General features: G+C 41.5%; 1 protein-coding gene and 1 non-coding gene across 3 annotated transcripts in view; both read left to right on the plus strand.

The window, feature by feature from the left end:
- ATP2C1 (ATPase secretory pathway Ca2+ transporting 1) overlaps positions 1 to 27871 on the plus strand; it is a 135861-nt gene that overhangs the window by 34036 nt on the left and 73954 nt on the right. Inside the window, exon 1 of one of the 2 annotated variants that reach the window (XM_049766499.1) lies at positions 8048 to 8228. The exons of the other annotated variant lie outside the window; for it this stretch is intronic. Coding sequence (XP_049622456.1) covers positions 8223 to 8228 — 6 coding nt within the window. The 5' untranslated portion in view covers positions 8048 to 8222. Of the gene's footprint in view, positions 1 to 8047; positions 8229 to 27871 lie in introns of those variants that run through there. 2 annotated transcript variants of the gene reach the window in all.
- Positions 27199 to 27351, plus strand: LOC125998417 (small nucleolar RNA SNORA62/SNORA6 family). The gene has a single exon (XR_007491989.1). It is a non-coding gene; the product is annotated as a small nucleolar RNA SNORA62/SNORA6 family (small nucleolar RNA).

Here is a 27871-nt window from a genome sequence, read left to right on the forward strand (position 1 = left end):
GGCAATGCTCAATATTTAGCTCTTCTTGCAATGATTAGGGCTTATTCTGATTTAGATAAAGCTGTATAGCAAACTCCTTTGTGGTTTGGAGATTTTAGTTCATTTTCAAACCTTTTGAAAAGAGCTTAGTTGTTCTTCCTTTTACAGAAAAGTAGAAGCTCTTTTTTTAGTTTGATCAAAAGGAAGCATACAGAAGTCAAAGGTGGTCTTTTGCTTCTTCATTCAACAAAAATTATTTATAAAGAATTTCTTCCCAGAGAACCCTTATATTCGATAGGTTTTAGTCCATATTTATTGTAGCCGAAGTATTTGGGGTTGGGGGAGGGGAGGACAGGGATTTGGCCTACACCCTGTGGTGCTCAGGTCTTTCTACTCTGTGCTCAGAGGTCTCTCTGTGTCAGAGATCAAAAATGGATCTGTGGGAGGCAAGTAAAGAGCATAATCCCTATGCATTTCTCTGACCCTTAGAATAACATTTAAATGGGCACTTTTTGTTTTGTTTTTGAATCACAGCTGGTGGTGCTAAGAGCTACTATTGGTTTTGTGATCAGGGAACCCTGTGGTGCTAGGGATGGAACTCAGGTTTTCTGAATGCAAAGCATGCATTCAGCCTTTTCAGCTATCTCTTTGGCTTTAAACAGGTCCTTTTACATGTCAAAACAAAACTTGGAAGGGATGCAATATGGGATATTTTCTAATTTCCAGTGGAAGCAATAAAATCCAGAGCTGAATCTGAACATGGAACTCACTCTGCTCTTTCTTCTTTATTTTTTCCTTCTTTCTATCCTTTGTGGAGGCTACTTATCCTTACCTTCAACCTAGAAGATTGGCAGTAAAGACCCCAAAGTAAAGGATCTCAGGACTGTTAAGTGGGGAAACTGAGCTGTACTTGAAACAAACTTACATTTGTTCTCTCTCCCTTTTATTTTTTTGACCCACATTGTGCAGGATTTACTCCTGGCTCTGTGATCAGAGATGACTCCTAGTGATTCTTGGGGACAATAAATTGAACCGGGGTTGGCACAATGCAAGGCAAGCCACTTTAATCTATAAACACTGTCTCTGGAGCTGAAATAAACTTAAAAAATTTAAAGGCATTCTTTAAATTTTATTTTGTTGCTCATATTCACTAAATATTTCATATTTAGCATGCTAGAAAGCATAGAAGCTATGAAATTTTGCAAGCTGGTAAAATATTTGGAAAGTACATTGATTTCTGTGTGTTATTTCAGTTTAGAATTAAACTACCCAACTGATTTTGATTCCTGCTTCTATTTATTTATTTATTTATTTATTTATTTATTTATTTATTTTATTCTATTTTTTTGCACTGCTGAAACATTGAACTGAGCAGATTTACAATTTTGGCAGGTGGTTATCAGACACTCATGTCACATGACATTTGGTTGGGGGGGGGGTCTCCTGCAATGCTAAAGTTGGCTTATGGGCAGCCATACCTGGTGATGCTCAGGAATCTTTAGGGCCATATTTGTAACAGTGCTTGGGGGACCATAAGGTCCTGGGGACTGAACCTGTGTCTGAAGAATGTTAGGCATATACTCCCTCCCAGTCTTTCATATTACTTCCTGCAGTAAGGCTATATTTCCCCAAATGCACATTTAGTAAGCCCTTTATTCTTTAAGGAGAAATATGCACCGAGTAAAAAAAATATTCATCATATAACCTGAATGAGAAAATTCATCTGGTTTTATCATTAGGGCAAAACAAAACGTTTGGTAAAATAATAAAAGTTCTTAGTCAACTAGAAAAAATATTCTGTTGTTCAGTTCAAGTAGGCTAGCTTATAATAACGAAGTACTGTTTTCAAATTCATTAATCAAACACCTATTTTTTTTAAAAAATATGATCACATCTTTTCTACAAAGTATGTAAAATTTCTTCACTATTAAAACTTGCTGCCGGGCCCGGAGAGAGCACAGCGGTGTTTGCCTTGCAAGCAGCCAATCCAGGACCAAAGGTGGTTGGTTCGAATCCCGGTGTCCCATATGGTCCCCCGTGCCTGCCAGGAGCTATTTCTGAGCAGACAGCCAGGAGGAACCCCTGAGCACAGCCGGGTATGACCCAAAAACCAAAAGAAAAAAAAAAAAAACTTGCTGCTTAAAATGGGCTCTAATAATAAGTCCCTTCTGTGAGAAATTTTAAACTTTTTCCAAATAAATTTTGTTAGAGTCCAGAGTTGAAGGACAAGGCCACACAATTAAAATAAAGCAAAAAAAAAAAAAAAAAAAAGCTTTATTTCATCTACCAAAAAGCTACAGATGGACCCATCAAGGCTACCTCCCGCAGGAGGTGACTCCCACCCCCAGGCTTTATAAACCAGGTTATGTAGGAATATAGAAACAAATAGAATACAGAACTTCCTAGAAGCAGAAAGTCTGAGCTTTAAGTTGATTGGCTGTTGTCTAGGGTGTTTGCTTCTAGAATGTTTCATCATGTCCTTTTATGGCTAGATGTCTAGGGTGATGTATTGTGGTTTATAGGACCTTGGGGATTGCATCATTAGTGTTGGAAACTTAAGACTTGTTAGCCTTAAGTGGAAACTTAATATTGGTTTGACAAAATGGAGTCCCTTTTGCTCAAGTTTTCAAATTTTGAATCCATCGGAGTGACAGTACAGCGGTAGGCATTTGCCTTGCACACATCTGGTGTGGGACCTACCTGGGTTTGATCCCCAGCATCCCATATAGTCCCCTCAGGCAGCCAAGAGCGATTTTTGAGTGCAGAGCCAGGAGTAACTCCTGAGCACCACCAGGTATGGCTCCAAAACAAACAAAATAAATAATTGAATCCTAAAAGGCCACATATTTATCATCCAGCTATATAAAAATATCAGTTATCAAATTGTTTATTAATCACCAGGTATATAAAATATCAGTTATCAAATTAGATATTAAAAACAAGATGCCTCACATCTTTTGTGTATGTAATAAGTTATGGTATGAGAAAATTATGACCATCCTTCCTTAATCATCCCTGTTTGTAAAGATTCCTCCAAGTGGAGATGTTTGAAATATGTCTTTTTCTTTTCTTTTTTCTTTTTTTGAGCCACAGTCGATTATTCTCAAGGGTTTCTTCTGGCTCTGCACTCAGGAATAACTCCTGTCAGGGTTGTGGGACTATATGAGATGCTGGGAATTGAACCTGGGTCAGCTGTGTGCAGCAAGGCAAACACACTCCTGACTGCTTTAACTCTGGCCCTCAAAAATATCTTTGTTCATATGTGACTTCTTTTTGAATCATATTTAATTCTGTAGATTATGTAGAACAAAGTAGAAAAAAATTTTAGAGCATTGGCAATAAGGCATTTGGAAAATAATACATTTCACTGACATCAATATTATTCCTAAAATACCTGGTTATGTAAGTGTTCTTCTTATTCTGTATGTTATATTTTATAGTCCTTAGATCAACCTGTTTTTCTTTCATCAGGTCCTCACAGGAATATATTGAAGGTAAGAATGTACGTAAAATGCCTATCTATATAAAATTTCATAATGTGTGTATCAAACTTGTATGTATAGATACATATGAATATGTAATGTGCATACATGTATTACAGTGTGCATAAACATTTTAGTTCCCTTTTTAGATGAGGATGTGGAGATACAAAGCTCTTGTGGCAGGTTAAAAAGTTATAATGTAGTTGCAGGGAAAGAAGACTTCTAAACCTTTGTGACCTAAGCAATTATGAGGCTGTGTGTTGTGTTGACCAATGTTATTTTTGTGTACATCTGGAGTAAAAGTTGGTGATATTGGGGTCCGGAGAGATAGCATGGAGGTAAGGTGTTTGCCTTGCATGCAGAAGGACGGTGGTTCGAATCCTGCTATCCCATATGGTCCCCTGAGCCTGCCAGGAGCTATTTCTGAGCGTAAAGCCAGGAGTAACCCCTGAGTGCTGACGGGTATGACCCAAAAACCAACAAAAAGTTGGTGATATTGATGTTACCTCCCTCAGTGTAAGTGTTTGAGTGCAGAAGAGACTTACTCTATACATATTGATGAAGCTTAAGGATCAGTTAAGCAGTTGAACCAGCTTTTTTGCTTCTGAAGCCTACCACTTAGTAAAATGACCGATGGTAGGTAGATTAAGAATATCTAACAATTCTTCTGGTCAATTTTACCCAGCTTTTTTTTTTTTTTTTTTTTTAATTTTCTTAGCAGTATCAACTATGTATTTCACCATTTAGGCAGCAAAAGTAAAATTCCAATGTAAGCTACTTTGTAAGCCTTGGAGTGATCTTTGAAAGAGTTAATTATGGACTCAGTGTTAATGCTGGGGTATACAATAGATCATTCTGAAAAATTGCCTTAGAAAGAATTTAAGCCAATGAAAGTCATCCAGTAGAAAATTCTGCCATGAAATGGCCCTCCATTTTGTAAGACTGTGCTCAAATCAAGTAATGTCTATCCCATTCATTTCCTACTTTCGAGGCTCATGCCTTTTTATTACGATGTGGAAGTGGTCAAGGTCCCGTGAGGAACGAATAAGCTTCACAAATTGACCGCACCAGTGAGCAAGCACATTTCTGACTTGCACGGAATCAGGGCTGCTAAACAGCTGGATTATGAAACCTGCTGCAGAGCAGACGAGCCAAATCAGTCACTGGGACCAGAAATCGACTTCATCCAGATGTGTATGGTTTCACTGCTGAAATTTAAGTGACCTTGCTGAATTCAATCTAAATGCTGTTGCAAACAACAACAAAAATGTTGTCTAACGGCAAAAATTGTCCAGGATATTTGTTTCTAGTCAGTTGGGGCAGAGGAAAAGGGGGAGCAATTCTGATCTATTTAGTTCTAAAGCTTGAGAAAAAGGGGTGAATATGAAAACTAGGTGTCAGTGTAAGTAGAAAAATTCCACTAGCCTCTAAGGGAGGAGGAGGATTCCCTGGATGTCTTGGCCAGACCTTTTCTTTTGCAAGAGGAGCTCAAACTTGTCAAGTGGGGAGTCCTGCCCTCTAGTGGAATTGAAAGCGATCGGGGTGCGGTGCCCGGTTCAGTCAGTACTGCTGCACGTTAACCAAAGCGTCCATCCAACATCATTTTTAGGGGGAGACGAATTGGGGAGTCCGGGTTGGTTGCTGAGCAAAATGAAGGTGTTTCAGAGGGGGTCCTGAGGAACCCCCTTTTCCTTTGGATTCCTTGGGGCAGGGGTCCTCAAACTTTTTAAACAGGGGGCCAGTTCACTGTCCCTCAGACCATTGGAGGGTCTGACTATAGTAAAAACAAAACTTATGAACGAATTCTTATGCACACTGCATATATCTTATTTTGCAATGAAGAAACAAAACAGATACAAATACAATATGTGGCCCGCGGGCCATAGTTTGAGGACCACTGCTGGGATCTGGTTACTCCCCCATCCTTGAATGCAAAATCCACTGTCAATCCTTGACCCATTGAGAACAGATACTGTCCTCACCGTGTCTTGAAGGGACAGAACAAAACTTGGGGGCCGGGGTGCCCTAGTGAGGCAGGGCCCTGCGCCCTAATAGAGGGCCAGCCAAGGGAGAGAAGAACACCAGAGGCAAGTTCACACTCTTCTCTTCTTCCTTGGATGGTTTTCAACCTCGCCGGTTCTCAAGTCGCCTCATAAGAGGGGCTGGTCGGAGCTGGGAAGCTCAATTCACCTCAGGGAAGGCAGCCATGACAGTCTGGGGATGCTAGGCCCAACCCCACCAAAGGCCTCCAGAGAAGAAGGGAGGGTTCTCATAGTCTTTGGGGGCGTCTCTTGGGGTACACCCACAGTTTAGGAGGCTCTAGGGTGAGGGTGGGCGAGGCCACAAAGACCCAACCCCTCAGCCCCATCAGGTCTCAGCCTCACTAAGGCGGGCGAGGAAGGAACTGCCCTTCACTTCCGCTCGCTCCGCCCCGGCCCGCCCGCGCGTGCGAGTGCGCAGGCGCGCGCGCGCGAGCACGCACGCGCGGCGGGGAACCGGAAGTGGCGGCGACAAAGCTCCGGCGCTGGGCGGCGGGCGGGGCGGAGGCGGGAGCTGAGCCGCGCGCTGGAGGGCCGGTGGCCCCTCCCGGGACGGGTCTCCCTCTGCGGAGCGCGGCTCGCGGGGCCCCGCCCGGGCTCCTTCTTCCTTTCCCTCGGTCCTTCCTCCGGGCGGCGGGAGCGGCTGCTCCCAGTGCGGTCCGGCGAGAAGCGCTTCTGAGCGCTCGAGTCGAGTCGAGCGGGGCGGGGTCCCCGCTCCCGCGAGGTCTCCCGCGGGTGAGTGAGCGGGTCCGTGGAGTCCTCGGAGCCCTGCGGGGGCCAGCGGGGGCGACGCGGGGGCCGTCGCTCACCCCCCTCCCACCACCCCCTCGTTTCTAGAAACTTCCAGGGGCCCCTTGCAGGGCTGTGTGTGTGTTGGGGTTTGCACTCCCGTCCCCAGGATTTGTGTGTGTTGGGGTGATCACCCCCTTTTTTGAGGTGTGTGTGTGTTTTGGGGTGTTCACTCCCTTTTTTGGGGGGTGTGTTTTTGGGTTTGCACTCCTGTCTCCAGGATTTGTGTGTGTTGGGGTGTTCACTCCCTTTCTTGGGGTGTGTGTGTTGGGGAGTGTGTGTTTGGGGTATGCACTCCCTTTCTCGGGGTGTGTGTGTTTTGTGGTGTTCAGTCCCTTTTTGGGGGGGGTGTTGGGGTATGCACTCCCGTCCCCAGGGTTTGTGTGTGTTGGGGTGTTCACTCCCTTTTTGGGGTGTGTGTTTTTGGGTTTGCACTCCTGTCTCCAGGATTTGTGTGTGTTGGGGTGATCACTCCCTTTCTTGGGGTGTGTGTGTGTTGGGGAGTGTTTGGGGTATGCGCTCCCTTTCTCGGGGTGTGTGTGTTGGGGTGTTCACTCCCTTTTTGGGGTGTGTGTGTTGGGGTATGCACTCCCGTCCCCAGGGTTTGTGTGTGTTGGGGTGTTCACTCCCTTTCTTGGGGGGTGTGTGTTGGGGCGTGTTTGTTTGGGGTATGCACTCCCGTTCTCGGGGTGTGTGTGTGTGTTGGGGTGTTCACTCCCTTTTTGGGGTGTGTGTTAGGGTATGCACTCCCGTCCCCAGGGTTTGTGTGTGTTGGGGTGTTCACTCCCTTTCTTGGTGTGTGTGTGTGTGTGTGTGTGTTGGGGCGTGTGTGTCTGGGGTATGCACTCCCATTCTCGGGGTGTGTGTTTTGGGGTGTTCACTCCCTTTTTGGGGTGTGTGTGTGTTAGGGTATGCACTCCCGTTCCCAGGATTTGTGTGTGTGTTGGGGTATTCACTCAAGTGTTGGGGTGTTCACTCCAGTTCCCAGGGTGTGTGTGTGTTTGTTCACTCCTGCTCCTGGGGTGTCTGTTGCGGTGTTCATTCCCTTTCTTGGGGTGTATGTGTCTTGGGGAGTTCACTCCCTTTCTTGGGGGGGTGTTGGGGTGTTCACTCCCTCTCACTCCCTTTCTTGGGATGTGTGTGTTGGGGTGTTCAGTCCCTTTCAATCCCTTTCTTGGGGTGTGTGTGTGTGTTGGGGTGTTCACTCCCTTTCTTGGACTGTTTCGTTGGTTAGGATGTTCACTCCCTTTCCTGGTGTGTGTGTTCACTCCCGTTCTTGGGGTGTGTGTGTTGCGATGTTCACTCCCTTGGGATGTGTGTGTTTTGGGGTGTTCACTTCCTTCGTTGGGGTGTGTGTGTTGGGGTGTCCACTCCCTTTCCTGGGTTGTGTGTGTTGGGGTGTTCATTGCCTGTGTGTGTTGGGATATTCACTCCCTTTCCGTGTGTGTGTGTGTGTGTGTGTGTGTGTGTGTGTGTGTGTTGGAGTGGTCACTCCCCTTCCCGGGGTGTGTGTGTTGATGTGTGTGTGTGTGTTGTGTTCCCGGGATGTGTGTTGGGGTGTGTGTTTATGTGTTGGGGTGCTCTCTCCCATTCCCGCTGTGTGTGTTTGTGGGGGGGGGTTCTCCCTTAGTCGCCGCCCCACCGTGGTTGCGGGTGGCCTTGGTGGGGGTGGCGCCGGTGGGGATTCGAGGTTCCCTCCCTGGCTTCACCCCCTCTCGCCCCGGTTTCAGCCCGGCTTCTCCCCGGTTTCTCTTGCAGATGCTGCTGCTAGGGGTGGTGGGAGCAGCCGTGGGACGCTGTGTGGCCGGGAGCGGGGTAACCGCCTGGGAATTCCTGGGGCTTCTCCTTGTCCTCTGCTCTCTATTCCCAGTGTGGCCGCGGCTGACACTAAAGACTTTTGTAGCCATCAACCCAAGTGCAGTTTCGATGGAAAATGAAGGTAAAAAATTGGAGATTGTGGCACGGAGTTGAGGGTGTGGTGTTTTTTTTTTTTTTTTTTTTTTGCTTTCTGCACCTTTTCCCCGATTTTATTTGATTTCACCTCCCAACCCTTTGCTTGCCACTTGCTTTTTCTTGAGCGAGCTAGCTCGCATTTGGGTCCATCTAGGACATCTGGCAGACTTTAAATGCAGTCTGTGTCCGGTGACTGAGCTTGGGATCTATCTGCTTTGCTTGGGAACCAACCCTGCTTTCTTGAGCTCAGGGAAAGGAAGGGAAGTTTTCATTTCTGATAGCATATCTGCTGGCTTTGAGAGCTGTGTGGAGAGGATGGCTTCGGGAGAGGCAAAGGGAAGGACATTATTTGCATTGCAAGCCTTAGAATGATGTGTGCCTAGATTGCCTGATAAGAAATCAAGTCCATATGTATATTATATATTAATAATATGCAACTTTGGGGAGAATACTCACTGTTTTTGGTTTTCATAAAAAGAGACAACTCTTCATTTCACGAAGTCTTGCAAGGTGTTTTCCTTAAAGTCCTTCCTATTTCAAACCTTTTTTTATGGACGAATTGATAGTGGAACCTTTATATCCATTGTGCTCATCATCTGCGTTCATGTTGCCTCATTTCTCTGACACCCTTTAAAATAGTTAAGGCTTCTCATGCACAGCGTTGATTATTTGCTTTTATCGTTGAATAATCAATCTTTGGGCAGGACGGAGTTCTGACTGGTGTGTATGTGTTATGTGTGTGTGTGTGTGTGTGTGTGTGTGTGTGTGTGTGTGAGATCTTGTGTGTTAATCTCTTTCTCTTTCCATTTTTTAATGGGACTACCCGATGTTACTAAAAGATAACTTGTACATTACAATTTGTTCTCTTGCTTCTTACAACTTTGAAAGTCTGCCTGTCACACAGGCTGCCTTTGGGCTTACTGACTTTTGAAATTTGCTTTTCTGTGTTTGAGGATGTAAGGTTGTTTATTCTGTGACAGGCTAGTAATTTTATTTCTTACATGCAGTAATCTCTTTTGCTCTCCGGGACCCTTGGCGTTGGTGGGCAATACGATGAGAAGCCTGATTTTATTGCTCACTAAAACTCTGAATGGATAATTGGTGGAAGACATTTTCTGAAATACTGAAGTGTATAAGTGCAGAGGAGTTTTACTGTCTAATTGGGTCTTCCAAAACAACGTTGAAAGCTGTAATGGTAATGTTTTTGTCCAGTGGTATGGAAAATCACTTTTCTGCGCTGTTTTTTTTTCCTTTGTCTTTGCGTTTATAGATTTAAGAAAGGCAAGTCCTTTCCACACAAGAGACAAAAGAGTATGAAATGCATTCATTTATCTGTTTCTGGGTAGCTTCCGCGCAGTTCACACCTGACACAGAAGCTTTTCTTTACAGAATGTTTCTGAATTTCGGAGCTCAATGTAAAGTAAGTGAATTTTGAGACATTGCTTTTGTTTCTTGATCTCGCAGGGAAAAGAGCATGGCTAATAAAACTGCCTCTCATGCTGTCTATTGCTCTGGGCGGGAGGGGAATGGTCTTCAGGTGGAAGCCTGGCGTGTGCTTAGTGGCATTGATAGAGTGTTTTCTATTTTATAGTCAAATAGAATGATTTGGCCCCAGTAAAAGATCATCCCAGTCTTAAAAACTTGGGGTTTTCTGCTTCATAATAGTCAAGCTAGTCTTTTTTTTTTCTGACAGCTTCTCATCACAGCATTTTCACGCTCCCAAACTTAAACATTTTAAAGAATTTATGTGCAGTCTAGAAATTGTTATAAGCAGTTGACCACGCTGAAATCCATAAATTATTATTCACTTTCTGTGGCTAGCATCTTCCTGTGACATGGTGCAATGCCATCACATTAGAAAGGTGAAAAAAATAATAGATTCTACCCAGGCTTTGATTGCTAAGAGCTCAATTCCTTTGTAGCTGTGACTTTCCTTTTTTCAGCTTCTGTTTGCTCATCTGTAAATTGGGGTTGATAAGACTCATGATTTAGTTAAGAGGGGCTTTACATTATTGAGAGTGTTGCATGAGAAACTCTGTATAAATTCTTGGGGAGAAAGAAAGGCCAATACTAAGCTTGGGCTGTGGATGTAGAACAATTTTCTTGTTGCTCCCATTTATCATGCTTTGGCCTTATTAAAGCTTTCTGTGCTTCAATGTTTTTAATAAGATAAGGATATTGATAAGACCTACCTAATGAGGTTGTATGCATTTAGGCTGGTATCTGACATGTAGTGCTACATAGTAGATGCTTAGTAGCTGTTGTAAATAGCTTAGCTCAGGGTTTGCATACTAATATGTCACCTGGCATTAATGTTACCATGATCAACTGCCAAAAGGGGAAATTACTAAGCATAATGATCTGTACGAACTTGTCATTTTTGTTTAGGGAATGATTGGAAATAAAATTTGTTTCTTAGTCTGACAACTTTGAGATCATAGAGAAAGTTGCCATGAAGCCAAGTGCCAGTAGAGAAAGACAGGCTTGAATTTTAATCCTAATTTTTTTAGTCTCCTAGTACCCAATAAGTTACTATGCTTCTCAAATTCAAAATTTTTTCATCTGTAATTTCCTTTTGATGTTTGGTGTGGGGACTGTATAGAGTTTACCTTAAGTGTCCAGATCAATGATGAATACATATTTAACACCAGAAAGATTTGAGGAATTACTGTTTCCAGAAACAAAATCTTTCAGTTGGTAGATATATCTCTGGGTGTGCACTGATGGTGGATACATATTTAACACCAGGAAGAACTGAGGAATTATTGTTTCCAGAAATAAAATACTTCAGTTGGTAGATACATCTCTGGGTGTGCACTGAATAGAAAGAATGGTTACCTCTTGGAGTATCAAGCGGGAGGGTTCTTTGGTAGTTTGTCATGTCTGCCATGATTATTTGGGGGATGAGTTCACCAGGTGGTTCATTTCAGTACTGGTGGTATTTTCTTTAGCCCAGCAGTTTTAATTCTTCCAGATTTTTCTCCAGTGACCCACTTAAACTTTGTTTAAAAAAAGCTTTGACTGGTTTTTAGCTTTAGCCTCTAGGATATTTCATGATTATTTTTGCCAGTCACAACAAGTATTTGGAGAGTTAATTTACTGGAATTTCAAGGACTGGTTCTAGACATTATTTTTGTGTTAGGATTTTTATCCACATCTTTTGTAACTCCTCTTTATCTGTTTACCATAAGTCTGATTAGATACCACCTGGGAATCTTGGATGCACAGGTAAATGACTTGGTTTTTAAAGTTATTTATGTATTCAAAGGAATGGCTTACTCTGAGATCTGTATCTTATAGTTGGGTAATTTTGCACTTTTTCCTTCCTTGTAGTGTGTGTGTGTGTGTATATATATATTTTTTTTTTCTCTTGGTTTTGGGGCCACACCTAGCAGTGTGCTGCCGGATGTGACCCCCTCCCCAAATTGCCTTAAATATATCTTTGACTAGTGGATATGTGTAATAGTAATTTTAGAATATGCTTAATTTAAGGTTAGAGGCAGGTCTTATAGGACAAGAGGAATAAATTACTCTGATCTCTTTTGCTAGCATTGGAACATGATAATGAGTTTTATTTGCTTTTAAGAATTTTTAATTTTAATTTTAAGAATTTTTTGCTTGTTTTGGGGCCACACCTGGCCTAGTTGCTCTAGAATCCAATCAGGGTCTCATAGAGAATGAATTCCAGCCCTTTGAGCCATAAAATTACAAAATTACAAATATTTTTCTTTTGCTTTTCCTTCCTTTCTCCTTCCCTCCTCCTCCCTCCTTCCTTCTCCATCCCTTTGCTCCCTCTCTCTCCATTCCCCACTCCCTCTCTTCATTCCTTTTTTTTTTTTTTTTTTTTTGGCTACATCCAGCTGTGCTTAGACCTTACTCCTGGTTCTGTGCTCAGGAATCATTTCTGGTGGTACTTGGGGACTATATGCAGTGATATGAATTGAATGAGAATCAGCCATATGCAAAGCAAGTGTCTTATTCCCTATGCTACCTTTATTGTGTGTGTGTGTGTGTGTGTGTGTGTGTGTGTGTGTGTGTGTCCCACACACAGAGGTGCTCAGGACTTACTCTGGCTCTTTGTTCAGGGATCACTTCTGGTGGGAACTTAGGGGACTGTATGGGTCATCTGAACAAGGCAAGCGCTCTATCTGCTGTACTATCTCCCCAGCCTCTATCTCTAAAAAAGAGTTGAAACAAAAAGATTATACATGTGATGTGTTATAGGCTGTCGTAATTTCATTCAGAGCAAGGATATGTTAGCACTAGCTCTCTGACCATTGAATCCTAAATACTTTGTCTTCATGTGCTTATCACTCATTTAATGACAGCAGAATTGAACTCTGTTAACTGATGTGGATCAGTGAAAATTGTCTCCTAGTGAACCACCTCTTGTGATTAAAGATTGATTTAGGGGTGGGGGAAGTGTTATGCGTTGCATCTGGCAATGCGGAGGGCTACTTTGACTCAGTGCTTGTGTATTCTTTGCAGTGCTCAGGAGACCATGTGGAACCTGTTCTTTGGTTCTCATATCGAGCAGGCACTCACTACATCCCTTCTGAGTGATTTTCCCAGACCAAGAAGGTTGATCTTTTGAGATCTTGGCTAGTTATGATCTGTTTAATAAAGCTAAAAAAGTTTAAAGGGGGAATCAAAGCTTTACCTGGAGGGTGCCAAGTTAAATACCAAGCTAAGTGTAAAGTCAGCTGTGATGAACTTTAAATTATGCTGTTAATAATAATATCTGAAAGATCTCTTAAGGAACAGTTACAAAGCTAACCCCCATTGGGGCCAGAGCCATAGCAAAGCAGGTAGGGCATTTTGCTTGCTTGCAGTTGACCTCAGTTCCACCCCTGGCTCCACCCCAGGCATCCCATATGGTCCCCTCAGCACCACTAGGAATAATTCCTGAGCAGGATGCTAGGAGTAACCCCTGAGCACTGCTGGGTATGGTTCCAAAACAAATAAACACCCCCCCCCCCCCCCCCCCCCGGTCCAGAGCTGTGGCACAAGGGTAAGTGCTAGCCTCGGACGGACCAAGGTTTGACCCCCGGTGTCCCATATGGTCCCCCAAGCCAGGGGTGATTTCTGAGCTCATAGCCTGGAGGAACCCCCAATCATCACCAGGTGTGGCCCAAAAACCAAAAAAACTACCCCCGTAATTAATTAATTAATTAATTAATTAATAAAGACAGATTTATTGGGGCTGGACTGATAGTACAGTGGTTAGGGCACTTACCTTGCATATGACTGACCAAAAGATTTGTTCCTCAGCATTCCTCAGCATTCCATAAGGTCTCCTGTGCACTGCCAAAAGTGATTTCTTTCTTTCTTTCTTTCTTTCTTTCTTTCTTTCTTTCTTTCTTTCTTTCTTTCTTTCTTTCTTTCTTTCTTTCTTTCTTTCTTTCTTTCTTTCTTTCTTTCTTTCTTTCTTTCTTTCTTTCTTTCTTTCTTTCTTTCTTTCTTTCCCTCCCTCCCTCCCTCCCTCCCTCCCTCCCTCCCTCCCTCCCTCCCTCCCTTCCTTCCTTTTCTCTCTCTCTCTCTCTCTCTCTCTCTCTCTCTCTTTCTTTCTTTCTTTCTTTTTTTTTTTTTTGTTTTTGGGCCGCATCCGTTGACACTCAGGGGTTACTCCTGGCTAAGCACTCAGAAATCGCTCCTGGCTCGTGGGACCATATGGAACGCTGGGGGATAGAACCACGGTTCTTCCTAGGTCAGCTGCATGCAAGGCAAATGCCCTACTGCTGTGCCACTGCTCTGGCCCCCATCATTGATTTCTGAATGCAGTGCCAGGAGTAAGCTCTGAGCATCCTGGGGTCGGCTCCCCATCCCCCCAAAGTAAACAAAACAGAAAAAAGAACAATTTGGGGGGTTTAAATTTTTTTCCCATTTGTAGGGGAGTTTGGATACTGTAAACTCAAGAGGCTACTTGTAGCTCTATGTTTAGGGTCACTCCTGGTAATACTTAGGCCTTAGGGGATCATTAGTGACAGAGATCGCATGCAACGGAAGCACCTTAACACTTGTGCTATTTCTCTGTCCCCACTTTTCTCAGTCCTTTTTTGGGGGTGGCAAACTTGGCTTGGAGGCTTGCTCTGTGTTCAGAGGTCACTCTTGTCACTGCTTGGAACATGTAGTTCTAGGGATGAACATAGGTCTCCTACAATGGAGACCTGGGTTCAGTCCCATATGCAAAGCATATGCCAACCCTTTGGACTGACTTTGGTCCCAAGACAAATTATTGGGCCCGGAGAGATAGCACAGCGGCGTTTGCCTTGCAAGCAGCCAATCCAGGACCAAAGGTGGTTGGTTCGAATCCCGGTGTCCCATATGGTCCCTCGTGCCTGCCAGGAGCTATTTCTGAGCAGACAGCCAGGAGTAACCCCTGAGCACCGCCAGGTGTGGCCCAAAAACCAAAAAAAAAAAAAAAAAAAATCAAGACAAATTATTTAATTCAGTTATTTTGACAAGATTATAATCAAGTGTTGGTAAAGGAAAAACTGGGTATAGGTGATGCCATCTTTTCATATAGGAAGACATTTTTTTTAGGGAAGAAAATGTCTGACCAGATTGTGTTTCCTCTAGAAGGCATTTGTTATATTCCTTCCATTTCTAAGTCTTTTAAGTTGCTGTTGACAAAGGTGTGCATATTAGAATTACAAAGGAATGAATCCTGTTAGATTGTGCTAGTTTAGGCTACTAGGTATATTTAGGGAGAGAAATGAATGCAGTGTTTCAATAGATTATATATAGACAAAAGGAAAGGCTTAGCAGGGGTCAAAAGTATTACCTCAAGGATAGTTGTCACTGGGCATCTCTTTGAAACAGTTCTTGACTTTTCTGCTTCTTATAAAGTGACTGTAAATTGTCTTTATTTAATATACTCGTTAATTATAATTCTTGGCTGAAGTAAGGCTTTTTTGGCATGACTTGATTATTTTACAAAAGTGCTGACCTAAATTGTGTTTGTAAAGAGAAAAACACAACACATTAGCACGGCGTTTTTTGGTGGAGGGAGGGGGTGCAATGCCTGACAGTGATCCCAGCTTGATCCTGACTTTGCACTTAGGGATCACTCTTGCTGGGACACAGGGACTGTAAATGATGCTGGGTATTGAAACCAGGTTGACTGGAAGGAAAGTGTCCTACCCATTCTACTATCTCTCAGGCTCCTAGCATGGCATGTTATTTATTCTTTAAAAGAACCTAGGGACTATTAAATTAGGTTTGTAGAAATTATCATTTATTTAAATGGCATTTACTTAAAAACCTGATAGAATTTCCACAAGACTCCCATGTTAAGTATATATTACCACCCTGTATTGTTGTTTGGTGATCATCTTTTTATAAGAAAATTTAGAAGTAATAAGTGGGGACCGGAGAGAAAGCATGGAGGTAGGGCATTTGCCTTGCATGCAGAAGGACGGCGGTTTGAAACCCAGCATTCCATATGGTCCCCTGAGCCTGCCAGGAGTGATTTCTGAGTGTAGAGCCAGGAGTAACCCTGAGTACTGCCAGGTGTGACCCAACAACCAAAAAAAAAAAATGAATAATAATAATAATGGAAGCAGAAATATGAAGGTCTGTCGTACTATTCTTGAATTTTATTTTGTAAGACTATAAAATATCAATTAAATTTTTTATTAGATTGTGAATTTCACAATTGGATTTAAAATGATCATGATGACTAGAGTTGGAAAAATAGTACAGCATTAGATGCTTGCCTTGCATGACTGACCTGTTGGGCCTGTGGTACCCATTATAGTCCTGAAGCCCTCCATAATTATTCCTTGAGTGCAGAGCCAGGAGTAAGTTGTGAGCATCCGTGAGTGTGATCCGAAAACCAAAAAAAGTAAGATCTTGATAGTGGTGTATTTGTTTTTGTTGTCTGTTTTATGTTTCTTTTGCAGTGCTGGGGATAGAACCCAGGCCTTCCCTCATGCAAGATGAATGCTCTACAGATGAAACTGTATCCTGGCCTTGTGTCTTTGTTGTTGTTTTAGTACAATTTTCGTATTTCAGAGGGATATAACTTAGTATCATGTACAGTTTCTTAAATAGAAAAGAATGCCTTGCCTATCAATGGGAGCTTCTTTTCTAGTACCTTGAGGTCTGTGAGACTAATCTAGAAAGTGGACTGACTACTTGGAAAATAAAGATGGCATATTAAATTCAATTAGGAGGAATGGGTGATTTTTGTTTTGATTAATTGTTGTAACACTGTTCTTAGGGTGGCTAAGGGAGTTTCATATTTTCTTTAGACACCATTAGGTTCCAAAAGCTTTTCAAGGACAACTTCATGCCTAGAAATTCTGCCATTTTCCTAGCCCTACGATGGCTCTTGGGTCCACTATGACAATTAGAACTTTTAGTTCCATTTATATTAATTTTTCTTACAAATCTTACAAAGGGGGGATCATTTTGGGTATTTAGGTCCACATTTTATTTTATGGCTGTGTACACAGTTTTCGTAAATTGGCTGAGCCTTTGGTAGCTGCATCTTGCTTTGCTGTCTCTCAAAGGCTGACTCTTTTGGCCCATGTGTCTTAAAAGTTAAAAAAAGCATTTCCTGTGCCAGAGAGATAGTATGGAGGTAAGGCATTTGCCTTGCGTCCAGAAGGACGGTGGTTTGAATTCCGTGATCCCATATGGTCCCCCGTGCCTGCCAGGGGCAATTCCTGAGCGTAGAGCCAGGAGTGATCCCTGAACGCTGCCAGGTGTGACCCAAAAACCAAAAACCAAAAACCAAAAAAAAAAAAAAAAAAGGCATTTTCTAAAACAGGTCCTGAATTTCTGCTTATTTTATTAGAGCTTTTCATTTGCAGTATAAATTAGACTTTTAGTGCTGTACTCCTGTTATTGAGCATATGACATGTGATTTTGCATGTAATCATTTTCACTAGGCTTTGATTGTTCCCCCTCTTGTTGTTGCTCTGATGACAGGGCACTTACGTGTCTTCAGAGGCCATACGCTTTGGTTATAGTCAGCTGGAGATTACATAATTTTGTTGTAGCACCAGTTTACCAGGATTGCCTTTAGCATGTGCCAGTTGGTTCTGAAAATTGAACACATGGAAAAGCACTTCACTGCTGAGAACTTCACCATTGATTGCTGTCTCTGGTTAGAGTTCTCCCAGAGCATGACTTCTCAATATTTTTACTTTTGTAATCCCTATTTGCCTAAGAAATGTTCATGTGACCCTAGGCATGTGAAATAGGAATCAAAATAAAACATTTACTGATAATATAAATTATTTAAGAACATTAAAAAAGTTTTGCAACCCTCCCATATGGGCTTGCTACCCATAGTCTAGGAACCTCTACTGTAGAAGAAGGTTGTTGTATGGTGTATACCTTCATTTGGATTTCTAGAATGGGAGGCAGAAATATGAGTGAGTTTAAACTTTATTTTGGATTTGTATGTGTGTGTTTGGGTCCCACAGGGTAGTGGTCAGTGTTTACTCCTGGTTTTGTGCTCAAACGTCACTCTCGGCCAGGGTTGGAGGTGGGGGTTAGGAACCATATGTAGTGCTGGGGGTCAATCCAGGGTCATCCCTGTAAGGCAAGCCTTGCCTACTGTACACTCTCTAGCCTCCTTTTTGAATCTTCTGTTACTGTCAGTCTTGCATTCCTTTGGAAGCAATAATGTGATTTATGGTACAAATGCCAGAATAGCATGCTAAGCCACTTTTTAATGGCATGCACAGTGAATCTCTGCTATGTCCCTTTCTTAATGCTTGACAGGGCTTCTGTTTACTGAGTGTTTACATCTGCCAGTGAAAGGGTCTGTGAGCTGATGGGACATTCTTGCTTCCTGTCCCACTCCTGAAGAAAGAATGCTCACAACTCTTTATTTAGAGGTTGGTATGATATCTAATTATATACCCTTAGTTTGTTCCAGGGACCATGAGATATTAATTCCTTTTGAACTCTTTTTTTAATTTTCTTTCTTAATCCCCTTCCTGAGGTCGTGATGACCTGAGGTTGCATGCACTTGGTGGTGTTGCTCAGTGGTAGTTGCGTGGCTGATTATGGTACATAGGCCATTGCATACTTTAAATGGTCTGTGTTGTGTAAATGTCAGTGCAGCCAAGTCAGAATCATGTTCAGAGCTTGTGGGCTGGTGATCAAATTTGTGGCTTCTACTTCCAAGGCCGATACTTTTTCTTCTGACCTATCTCTGGGCCTCCCTTCCATTTTCTTGTCATAGGAAAGAGGGGAGATAGCTTTTTATCTATTTCAGAGTGTACAAGAGGGATGGATGAAAGAGACATTCTGAGCTAGAAAAACTAGCTGAATTTGGGCTTGCATGTAGAAAATGCCAGTAAGATTGAGTCAGAAATGAGTACAAGCTGGTAAAGCAACACAAGTGGAGGTGCCTCTGACTATGATGAGAAGTTAGCTCCTATGGGAACTGGCCAGGAGAGTATGCTGAAGGTCAGGCTGCCATAGTGTGTGTAATAGTCTGTATATGGAGAGAGGTTTCAAAATTGAGTTCAGTTGGGGCCGGAAAGATGGAGGTAGAGCATTTACCTTGCATGCAGAAAGAATCCCCGCATCCCATATGATGCACTGAGCTTGCCAGGAGTGATTTCTGAGTGTAGAGCCAGGAGCAACCCCTGAGCGCTGCTGGGTGTGACCCCTCCCAAAAAAAAATTGAGTTTAGTTGGGCTAGAACACCAAGATTCAGATTGAGTTATTTGGGCAAAGGCTCTCAGTTGCCCTCAATTTATCATGCATAGCCAGACATGTAGCTGTTCATTAAATGAAAATGCAGGCTTCTGGGGCCGGGCGGTGGCGCTAAAGGTAAGGTGCCTGCCTTGCCTGCGCTAGCCTTGGACAGACCGCGGTTCTATTCCCCTGTGTCCCATATGGTCCCCCAAGCCAGGAGCAACTTCTGAGCACATAGCCAGGAGTAACCCCTGAGCGTTACCGGGTGTGGCCCAAAAACCAAAAAAAAAAAAAGAAAATGCAGGCTTCTTTACTCAGTGGGGGCGATGTTGAGTTTCAGGAGGTTTTTGGTAATGTCAGAGATCATTTTATTTAGCACAATGCAACTGGAAGGATATTGCTAGAAGATTGGTATGTAGATGCCAAGGAATGCTGCATGTCAGGGGTAGCCAAGTTCGGAAACAAGTTGGGTACTAACCAAAGGCAAGGAAGTGCAACTTTGGGATCAAAAAACAAGATGTGGAAGGGCCTAGTTTGAGAAAGTTGCTTAGATAATTTAAATTCCCCTTACTTTGGGAGGAAGATTTGAGGAAATTGCTTTTGTCATTAGCCTCTTGAACCACCTCTATTTTTAAGGCTTCATTTATTTTTTTGTACTGCTTTTCATCTGATTTTTGACTGTTTAGGTTTGTGTTTGAGTATATCTTAGTTTATAACTAGATTAGACATATTAAAATATAAAGAAAAGGGGCCTGCCAGATAACACAGTGAGTGGGGTGTTTGCCTTGCATGCGGTTGACTGGTTTGATCCCTGGCATCCCATAAGGTTCTTCAAGCACTGCCAGGAGTAATTCCTGAGTGCAGAGTCAAGAGTAATCTCTGAGCATCACTGGGTATTGCCCAAACAATGAAACTAAAATCTGAAGAAAGAGGCCTGAGAGATCATACAATGGGTAGGGTGCTTGCCTTGTGGCCAGCTTGGGCTCAATCACCAGCACTACAGTCAGTCAGTCCTCTGAACTTTCCAGGTATGATTGTTGGGCACAGAGCCAAGAGTATGCTCTGAGCATGACTGGGTAGGCCCCAAACACCTCATCCCCAAAAAATATCAGAAGAAAAGTTTTACCCATTCTATGGCTACTTCTTTTAAACTAATCACTGTTTGAATTGTGTGAAGTAAAGACTGGTGTTCTGAGTTATTGCTAGTACTAGAAATAAATGGACCATGTATGTCTCTAATGGCTTATTTCTTTATACACTTGCAAAATTTCCAGTAAACAGGGATCTGAAATTAGAGCTCTTCCTCAGTTTATCTGTTTTGGCTTCTGGGCCACATTCATTGTTTCTCAGCGCTTACTCCTGGCTCTGTGCTTAGAAGACGAAGTCTCTGGAACTAGAACTGGATTTTCCCCATGTTCAAGGCAAGCACCTAACCCCTGAACTATCTCTCCAATCCTGGTGTACTTATTATGGCTTTCATTAGTTAATTTCCTTTTGTTTGTCAACTATCCTTTTTATCCTGTTTTGTAAGGTCAGGACATTACTGCTAGTTTTGTTTTTGTTTTTGGGCCACACCCGGCAGTGCTCAGGGGTGACTCCTGGCTGTCTGCTCAGAAATAGCTCCTGGCAGGCACGGGGGACCATATGGGACACCGGGATTCGAACCAAACACCTTTGGTCCTGGATCGGCTGCTTGCAAGGCAAACGCCGCCGCTGTGCTATCTCTCCGGGCCCAACTGCTAGTTCTTTGATGTATTGTAGGGACAGCACATGTATTTTCACTTCCAAGGCAGGGCACCATTCCCTTGGAAATGCATTCCAGTTATAGTCTCACTGTATTAATGATTGCTTACCTGTATATAGTTGTGTGACATTCTCATTTTAAAGAGTCATTGAAAATCTGTTGTTGCTATCTCTTCCCTTTCAGGAAAAAATAAAGTGTAGTCTCCTGCTGTTTTAATTTTTCCCTCTGTAACATGGCATTGATATGGACTTGAATTTAATGAACTGGTTCTGGAACTCATCAATTTCTCTATAAATAGCAGGTAGAATTTAGAAATAACATTCCTATGTTTACATTAAACTAAGATTATTTTTTTTTTTTTTTCTTTTTTTTTTTTTTTTTTTGGTTTTTGGGCCACACCCGTTTGACGCTCAGGGGTTACTCCTGGCTATGTGCTCAGAAATCACCCCTGGCTTGGGGGGACCATATGGGACGCCGGGGGATCGAACCGCGGTCCGTTCCTTGGTAACGCTTACAAGGCAGACACCTTATCTCCAGCGCCACCTTCCCGGCCCCAAACTAAGATTATTTAAATATGCCATTTTTTTAAAATCATTACAAAAGTTAACTTTTGAGGAAAACCACTTCAAATAAAAAACAATCTCTGTGATTACAATAAAGTACCTTTTGTGGAAGCATAGGCATTCTTATACTCCTTAAACCTGTAGTATTCAAAATTGCTACCTTTTGATGCTTTTAAATTATACCTGACCACAAATTGCATCTATGGGTGTGAATGTACATGAGTCCTTGTTGTACAATAGCCATTTAGGTCAGGTAACTACAGGGTGAAGAGGAAGCCATAGTCTTTGACTCATTGGGTTGAAGAACTAGAAAGAAAAAGGCATCGGTCACTGGTTTCTGCAGTTAAATACCAGTTAATGACAGTGATAACAGAGAACCATAGTTCTTTTAAAAAAACTTTCATTCCCTCTGGATGTTATTTGTGAAATAATTATTTCTAGATGAAGATTTTAAAAAATAGTTACATATTCACATATTCATTGTAGGGTGACAGCAAACTTTAGAGATTTTTTAAAATAGGTAGATGATATGATGCTTTGTTTCCCTATCCTAGGGTCAATTTTTTGTCAGGAATGGAAATAATTTATGTAAACTGGTATATCAATAAGTGGACTATTATGCCCACTTTTAAAGTCAGTAATTAAGGAAAAAAATCATATTATTTCTAAGTATAATTGGAACTTGTTAAGGTGTTGCTTAACTTTCAATTTAGAATGATTTACTTTTCAGCAGTTTTCTAAAATCTTTTTAATTTCCCAATTGAAATAATTAAAACTTACGCCACACATGAAAAGGTAGCACAAAACATTCTCCAATTCTCCACAGTACTATGGATAGAACAATAAAGTTCATATTTATATATGACCATTTTTCTGAATCAGGATCCAATTTCATCTCACGCAGAGGTATATTCCTAAGTTTCTCCACCTCTATTAGATTTTCCACTGTTTATTTTTATTATTTTTGGTTTGGGGACCACAACTCAGGGGTTACTCCTGGCTACACGCTCAGAAATCGTTCCTGGTTCAGGGGACCATATGGGATGCCGGAGGATGGAACTGCGGTCCGTCCTACTTAATGTGTGTAAGGCAAACACCCTACTGTTTGCCACACGGCTCCGGCCCCAGATTTTCCACTTTTTAAAAAAGTTTTCTTTTGATCCCGACACTGAAGAATACGAGTCAATTTTGTGTTCTTGAAGAGTACCTTAGTTAGACGGCTTGGTGTTTAGATGGTCATGTTGACTGTAGTCACTGATTACAATGGCCTCTTCTACGTTTCTCCATTATGATGTTACAGATATTTATTCATATTACATTTTTCTTTTGTAATATCATTACTACAATTAATCCCTTCTTGTGGGGAGGCTCTTTGAAAGCACAGAATCCTTTGTTCGTGGTCAGTTTGTACATCTGTTAATTGTTCTTGTTGGCAGCAGTTGTGCGTGTAGAGATTTTCTATTTTCCTTCTATATTGTAATTCTGTAGGGAGAATTATTCTTTTATCTATTAGCTGGTTTATTTAAATAACTTTTGTGGGTACTTATTTTCACTGTGTGAGTTAGAATCCATTATTTATTGCACAAATTGTTTAACTGCTAGTTATTAGAGCACTCCCACATTTGCTCTTGTATCCTTCGTATAATGCTTCTATTATTTTATTGTACTAGTTTACTCTCAGTATCAATAAAAGATGTATTTGGTGCATTTCATATTTTTCAGGATTGTACTACCCAGCCACAGAATGGGTCACTCCTGAAGAGGCAGGTTTATTTTATTTGAGAATGGTGTCCAGAAATCAAGATCTATTTGCCTGGTGTGCTTAATATTGCCGGTACGCCATTAGTTTTTGAGTCTTTCGGGCGCTAACACTAGGCAATGTGTGTATAATAATATACATGCACACATATTGTTTGTCCTTGTATCTATGGAAGTTAAAACTTCTTTGTCAATTGATGGTACCAGTTCCAGATCATGGGATTCATTCTGGGTAAAACCTCCCCACCTCCAGCTTGCTAGCCTTTCCTTCTTCCTTGTCCAGAGATAAGAAATGTGTTTTTCATCTTCAGTGTATTCACGTGTGCAGATACACACAAGCAAGTAATTCCCAAACAACTTAACTGTTTCAGACATTCATTTTTAAAACTGGGTATGAAATTTGTCTTTCAGCTTTACAGCACATAGACTACTTTAGGAACTTCCTTAGATTATTTTTTTTTATTCCCTTCCATGGTGTGCTTATATTTGTGACTAAATTAAGTTCATTTATTAACTGTTTATATTCTCTCTTAAAGTCTTTTCTTTTTTGGGGGGGGATTTTGGGGCCACACCCATTTGATGCTCAGGGGTTATTCCTGGCTAAGCGCTCAGAAATCGCCCCTGGCTTGGAGGGACCATATGGGACTCCAGGGGATTGAACCGCGGTCCTTCCTTGGCTAGCGCTTGCAAGGCAGACACCTTACCTCTAGCGCCACCTCACCGGCCCCAAAGTCTTTTCAATCCTTTTTTTCCTCCAGTCCTTTTTGATTGTAGTTTCTTATGTCTTTTGAAGTAAATGGTGAGATATGCTTCCTCCATTTTCTCTGTGTTGAAGCTCTACTTAAAAGGACTTATTAGCTTAGAGTTAGCAACAGTTGTAATTGCTTTGGGTGATAGCATCTCACTTAAAAGTATCATTCTCCTGGGCTTGCTCCCTGGCTCCTTAGTTACAGCTCTCATTTCTAACATCTGCCACACCCGGGAATTGATTTCATTTATGGTTCCATAATTGTAAGCACTTGAAGTCAATTCCCAACTATCTTTGTTCTGGGTGCATAGCTATAGACCCAAAGTTACCCATAGACTTACAACTACTTATCTTATAGCTGAAGTAAATTGCAAATTAAATTTTGCAGATTCTGATTTTTTTTTGAGATATAATTCATATGCCATAGTGTTTGCTGTCTTAAAATATGGGTTCAGTGGTTTTTAGTATGTTTATAAGGATGTGTGTGTGTGTGTGTGTGTGTGTGTGTGTGTGTCTAATTCGAGAATATTTCTGTTGTTACTCCTCTCCCCACAACTACTAATCTATTTTTTTGTCTGGCTTGTTTATTTTGGACATTTAATGTGTTTGTAATCAGGTAACGCATGAACTATTTACACTGTGACATGTTAAGCATACATAAAAAAGTTTTTTCTTTTTTGTTTTGTATTTAGCCATGTTACAGAAAATATAATTTTGTTTCGTAATATTTTATTACATGGATGTAGTTCACATATGTTTATTTCATAGGTAATGAATATTTGGGTTTCTGGTTTTTAGCTCTTATGAATATTGCTGTGAACATTCATGTACTGGTTTTTGTGTGTGTGCTTTCTTTTTCTTTTCATGTGTAGGTCTTCTCGCATGGCATGTATTTATTGCCAAGGCACATTCCTGGCCTCCTCTTATTTTAGAGGGGCGGGGTAGTTATTTTTGGATCACACCAGCAGTGCTCAGAGCTTACTTCTAGGATCTACCCTTAGAGATAACTCCTGGCCGTGCTTGGAGAACATCTGGGGATCAAATTTAGGTCAGTTATATGTGAGGAAAGAGTCTTTCCCCAGTATTCTCTCCCCAGCCCCACAGTCCTGGCCCTTTATGCATTTTTTTGTGTGTGTGTCTTTGGATATATGCTAGCTTATGTGCTAGTTCCATCTATGTTTATTTATTGAGGAAGGACTGTAGTGGTTGTATCATTTTTCATTCCCACCAGTAGTGTATGAGAGTCACCAGTTAATATTGTTACATTCTTTTTAATTTTTTTAAATACATTTATTTTTTGTTACTTTTAAAAAATGTCTGTTTGGTGGTGTAGAATAATATATATATGTACATAATTTATATATAAGGACTCACATATAGGAGACTTGAGCTTTAGCACTGAGCTATTCCTTACCTTTAAATGCTATCTTGTGGTTTTTGATATATGTTTCCTAATGAGAAATGATATCAAACACTTTTATTTTATTTTTATTTTTTTTTGGTTTTTGCACCATACCTGGTGACACTCAGAGGTTACTCCTGGCTCTGTGCTCAGAAATCGCTCCTGGTAGGCTTGTGAACCAAATGTAATGCCAGGGATTGAATCCAGGTCTGCTGTGGGTTGGCAGCGTGCAAGGCAAACACCCCTTACCGCTGTGCTATCACTCTGCCCCTCAAACACTTTTTATGTTTCTTGGCCCTTTGCATGTCTTTGGAAAAATGTTTATTCATGCCCTTTGGCCCTTTTCTATAAGGTTATTTGCTTTTTTAATTGTTGGGCTGTCATTTCTTTATTATGGATGCTGCATGGGAATGTATCCTCTACCTGTTGTAGCATACCGAAATTTATGTAAGAGTTACCCGGTATGTAGCTTTCCCCGTGCTCAGTCCTCTGTTCATCTTTTACGGGACACAGAGGCGGTGTTCCATCTCCCTCTAGCTGTCCTGTTAATCACTGCACCCCAGCCAGCTGCTCTTGGAGGAGACCCCTCTCCCTGCTCTCAATGTAGATCATAATTAAAAAAGTCATAGTCATTCACTACTAATGACAAATGTAAAATGATTGTTGGCATTCCAAAGTCTAACTTTATTAAACATATACTAACCTGTGAGGGTTCTACTCTTTTTCTTTTCTTTACGTTTTTAAATTTCCATTTGGTGTGCGTTAAAAAAGAGGTAGTTTTATATGGCGAATATAGCCCAAACCCTATATTTTAACAGGAAAAGTAGGGGGTCATCTTATAATTAATATCTTTATTTGAACACCTTGATTACAAATATGATTGTACTTGGGTTTCAGTCATGTAAAGGAACACCCCCATTTATTCTGTTCTTTTTCTAGATACTTTTGTTTATTCTGATTCCATGTGGATTTTTAGAATCACTTTGTCTATTTCTTTTCTTCTTATTTGGAGGGAGAGAGGGGAGATCACTCCAGGCTCTTCAAGAGCTTCTCCCAGCTTTGTGCTTGAAAGTTAGCTGAGCTTGCAGTGTTCAAGGAGCCATGCAATGCCAAAATTGAACTCTGGGCCTCACAGACCTGGCAAGTGTTTTACCACTGAGGCACTTACAAACCCTCACCTTCCCCTTTTCTATACAATAAGCAGTTGGAAATTTCATAAGCATTGCCCTGAATTATCCTTTCCTTTGAGATTCTGTTATTATAGGTACAAAGTCAAGATCTTTTCTTAATATGAGATGTCATTTTATGTACTTACGCAAAGTGGCTTTAAACATTTGAGTTAGTCGTATTTCTTTTTTGCCCTCTCCACAGACAACAAAAACCTCAAAGCCATGGTGGAAAAGATTGAAATACAAAATCATAGCATTTACGAAGGAAAAAAGGGAGATAAATTGCCAACCAATGATAAGAGTACTTGAAACAAATGACAAAAGACACGTTAAGTCTGTAAGATACAGCTAATAATAGTCCAGAGGACAAAACAGCTCAGGGTTGCAAACAACCATTTTCATAGAAAAAGGTTATAGATGGCCAAAGCATTGATGAAAAGGAGTTCAACCTCAGTAATAAATGGAAATTACATCAAACATTTCTACTCAAAACTGGCAAAGATTAAAAAAAAGTGTAGTGATGCTTGTCTTGGCTGGATTGTAAGGAAAGGAAAAGCTCTTGAATGTTATTAGGGCTTCTTTGGAGAATTGGTTGGCAATAATTCATAATTTAAAAATGCTCAATTATATTTTTTTTTTTTTTTTTTTTTGGTTTTTGGGCCACACCCGGTAACGCTCAGGGGTTACTCCTGGCTATGCGCTCAGAAGTCGCTCCTGGCTTGGGGGACCATATGGGACGCCGGGGGATCGAACCGCGGTCCGTCTCCTAGGCTAGCGCAGGTAAGGCAGGCACCTTACCTCCAGCGCCACCGCCCGGCCCCTCAATTATATTTTTTTATGCAAGTCCTCATTGGAGATGTGTCTTGCACAGGCATACAAAGATATCTAGACAGAAATATGCAGCAGTACAGCACATTGTTAGAGCTTGGAGTTGAGACCGCTGCCGGTCGATGAACTCTGAAGTGTAGGTAGTGTGCTACACGAGGGGCAAGTTTTTCTGCTAATACGACAAGGGTTTTGGCCCAATGAGTGGTATTTGATAGTAATCCTTGCTACAAATAACTTATAATGTATAAGCCTAGAAATTTTGTACATGTGAAAATACGGTCTGATTTCTTGTTACCTACCTTGAGTCTGTTAAGTGTGTATGACTTGATCTTCTTAAACCAAACTTGGTGAATCCTGCTTTAAGATCCCAAAAAGGTGGGTTGTGTGTTTAAAATTGATCTAGGTTGCCAATTGATCTCAATCTGGTTCCACCCAAGAATAAACCAGAATTTTGAAGACAGCAGTGCCTAAACACTCTTTTTTTGCTTGATGTTGAAAGTTTTGAGGACTAACTAGATTTACAGAATAGTTTTTAAATAAAAAGTATATAAAAAAAAGAAAAAGAAATATGCAGCAGTAACATAAAAGCAAATGCTGAGGCTAACCCAAATGAAGAGAGGACTGGTTAACTCAAAGTAATAAGGAAGCACTCTTTGAGCTGTTAAAAAAAAGTGAAACAGAATAGTGTGTGTGGGTTAGATCTGTAATTTAGTGGGAGAGCATTTGACTTGTGTGTGAGGTCATAGGTTCAA

This window comes from Suncus etruscus, chromosome 20, assembly GCF_024139225.1.
Source record: "Suncus etruscus isolate mSunEtr1 chromosome 20, mSunEtr1.pri.cur, whole genome shotgun sequence".
In the NCBI taxonomy this organism is placed as follows: domain Eukaryota; kingdom Metazoa; phylum Chordata; class Mammalia; order Eulipotyphla; family Soricidae; genus Suncus; species Suncus etruscus.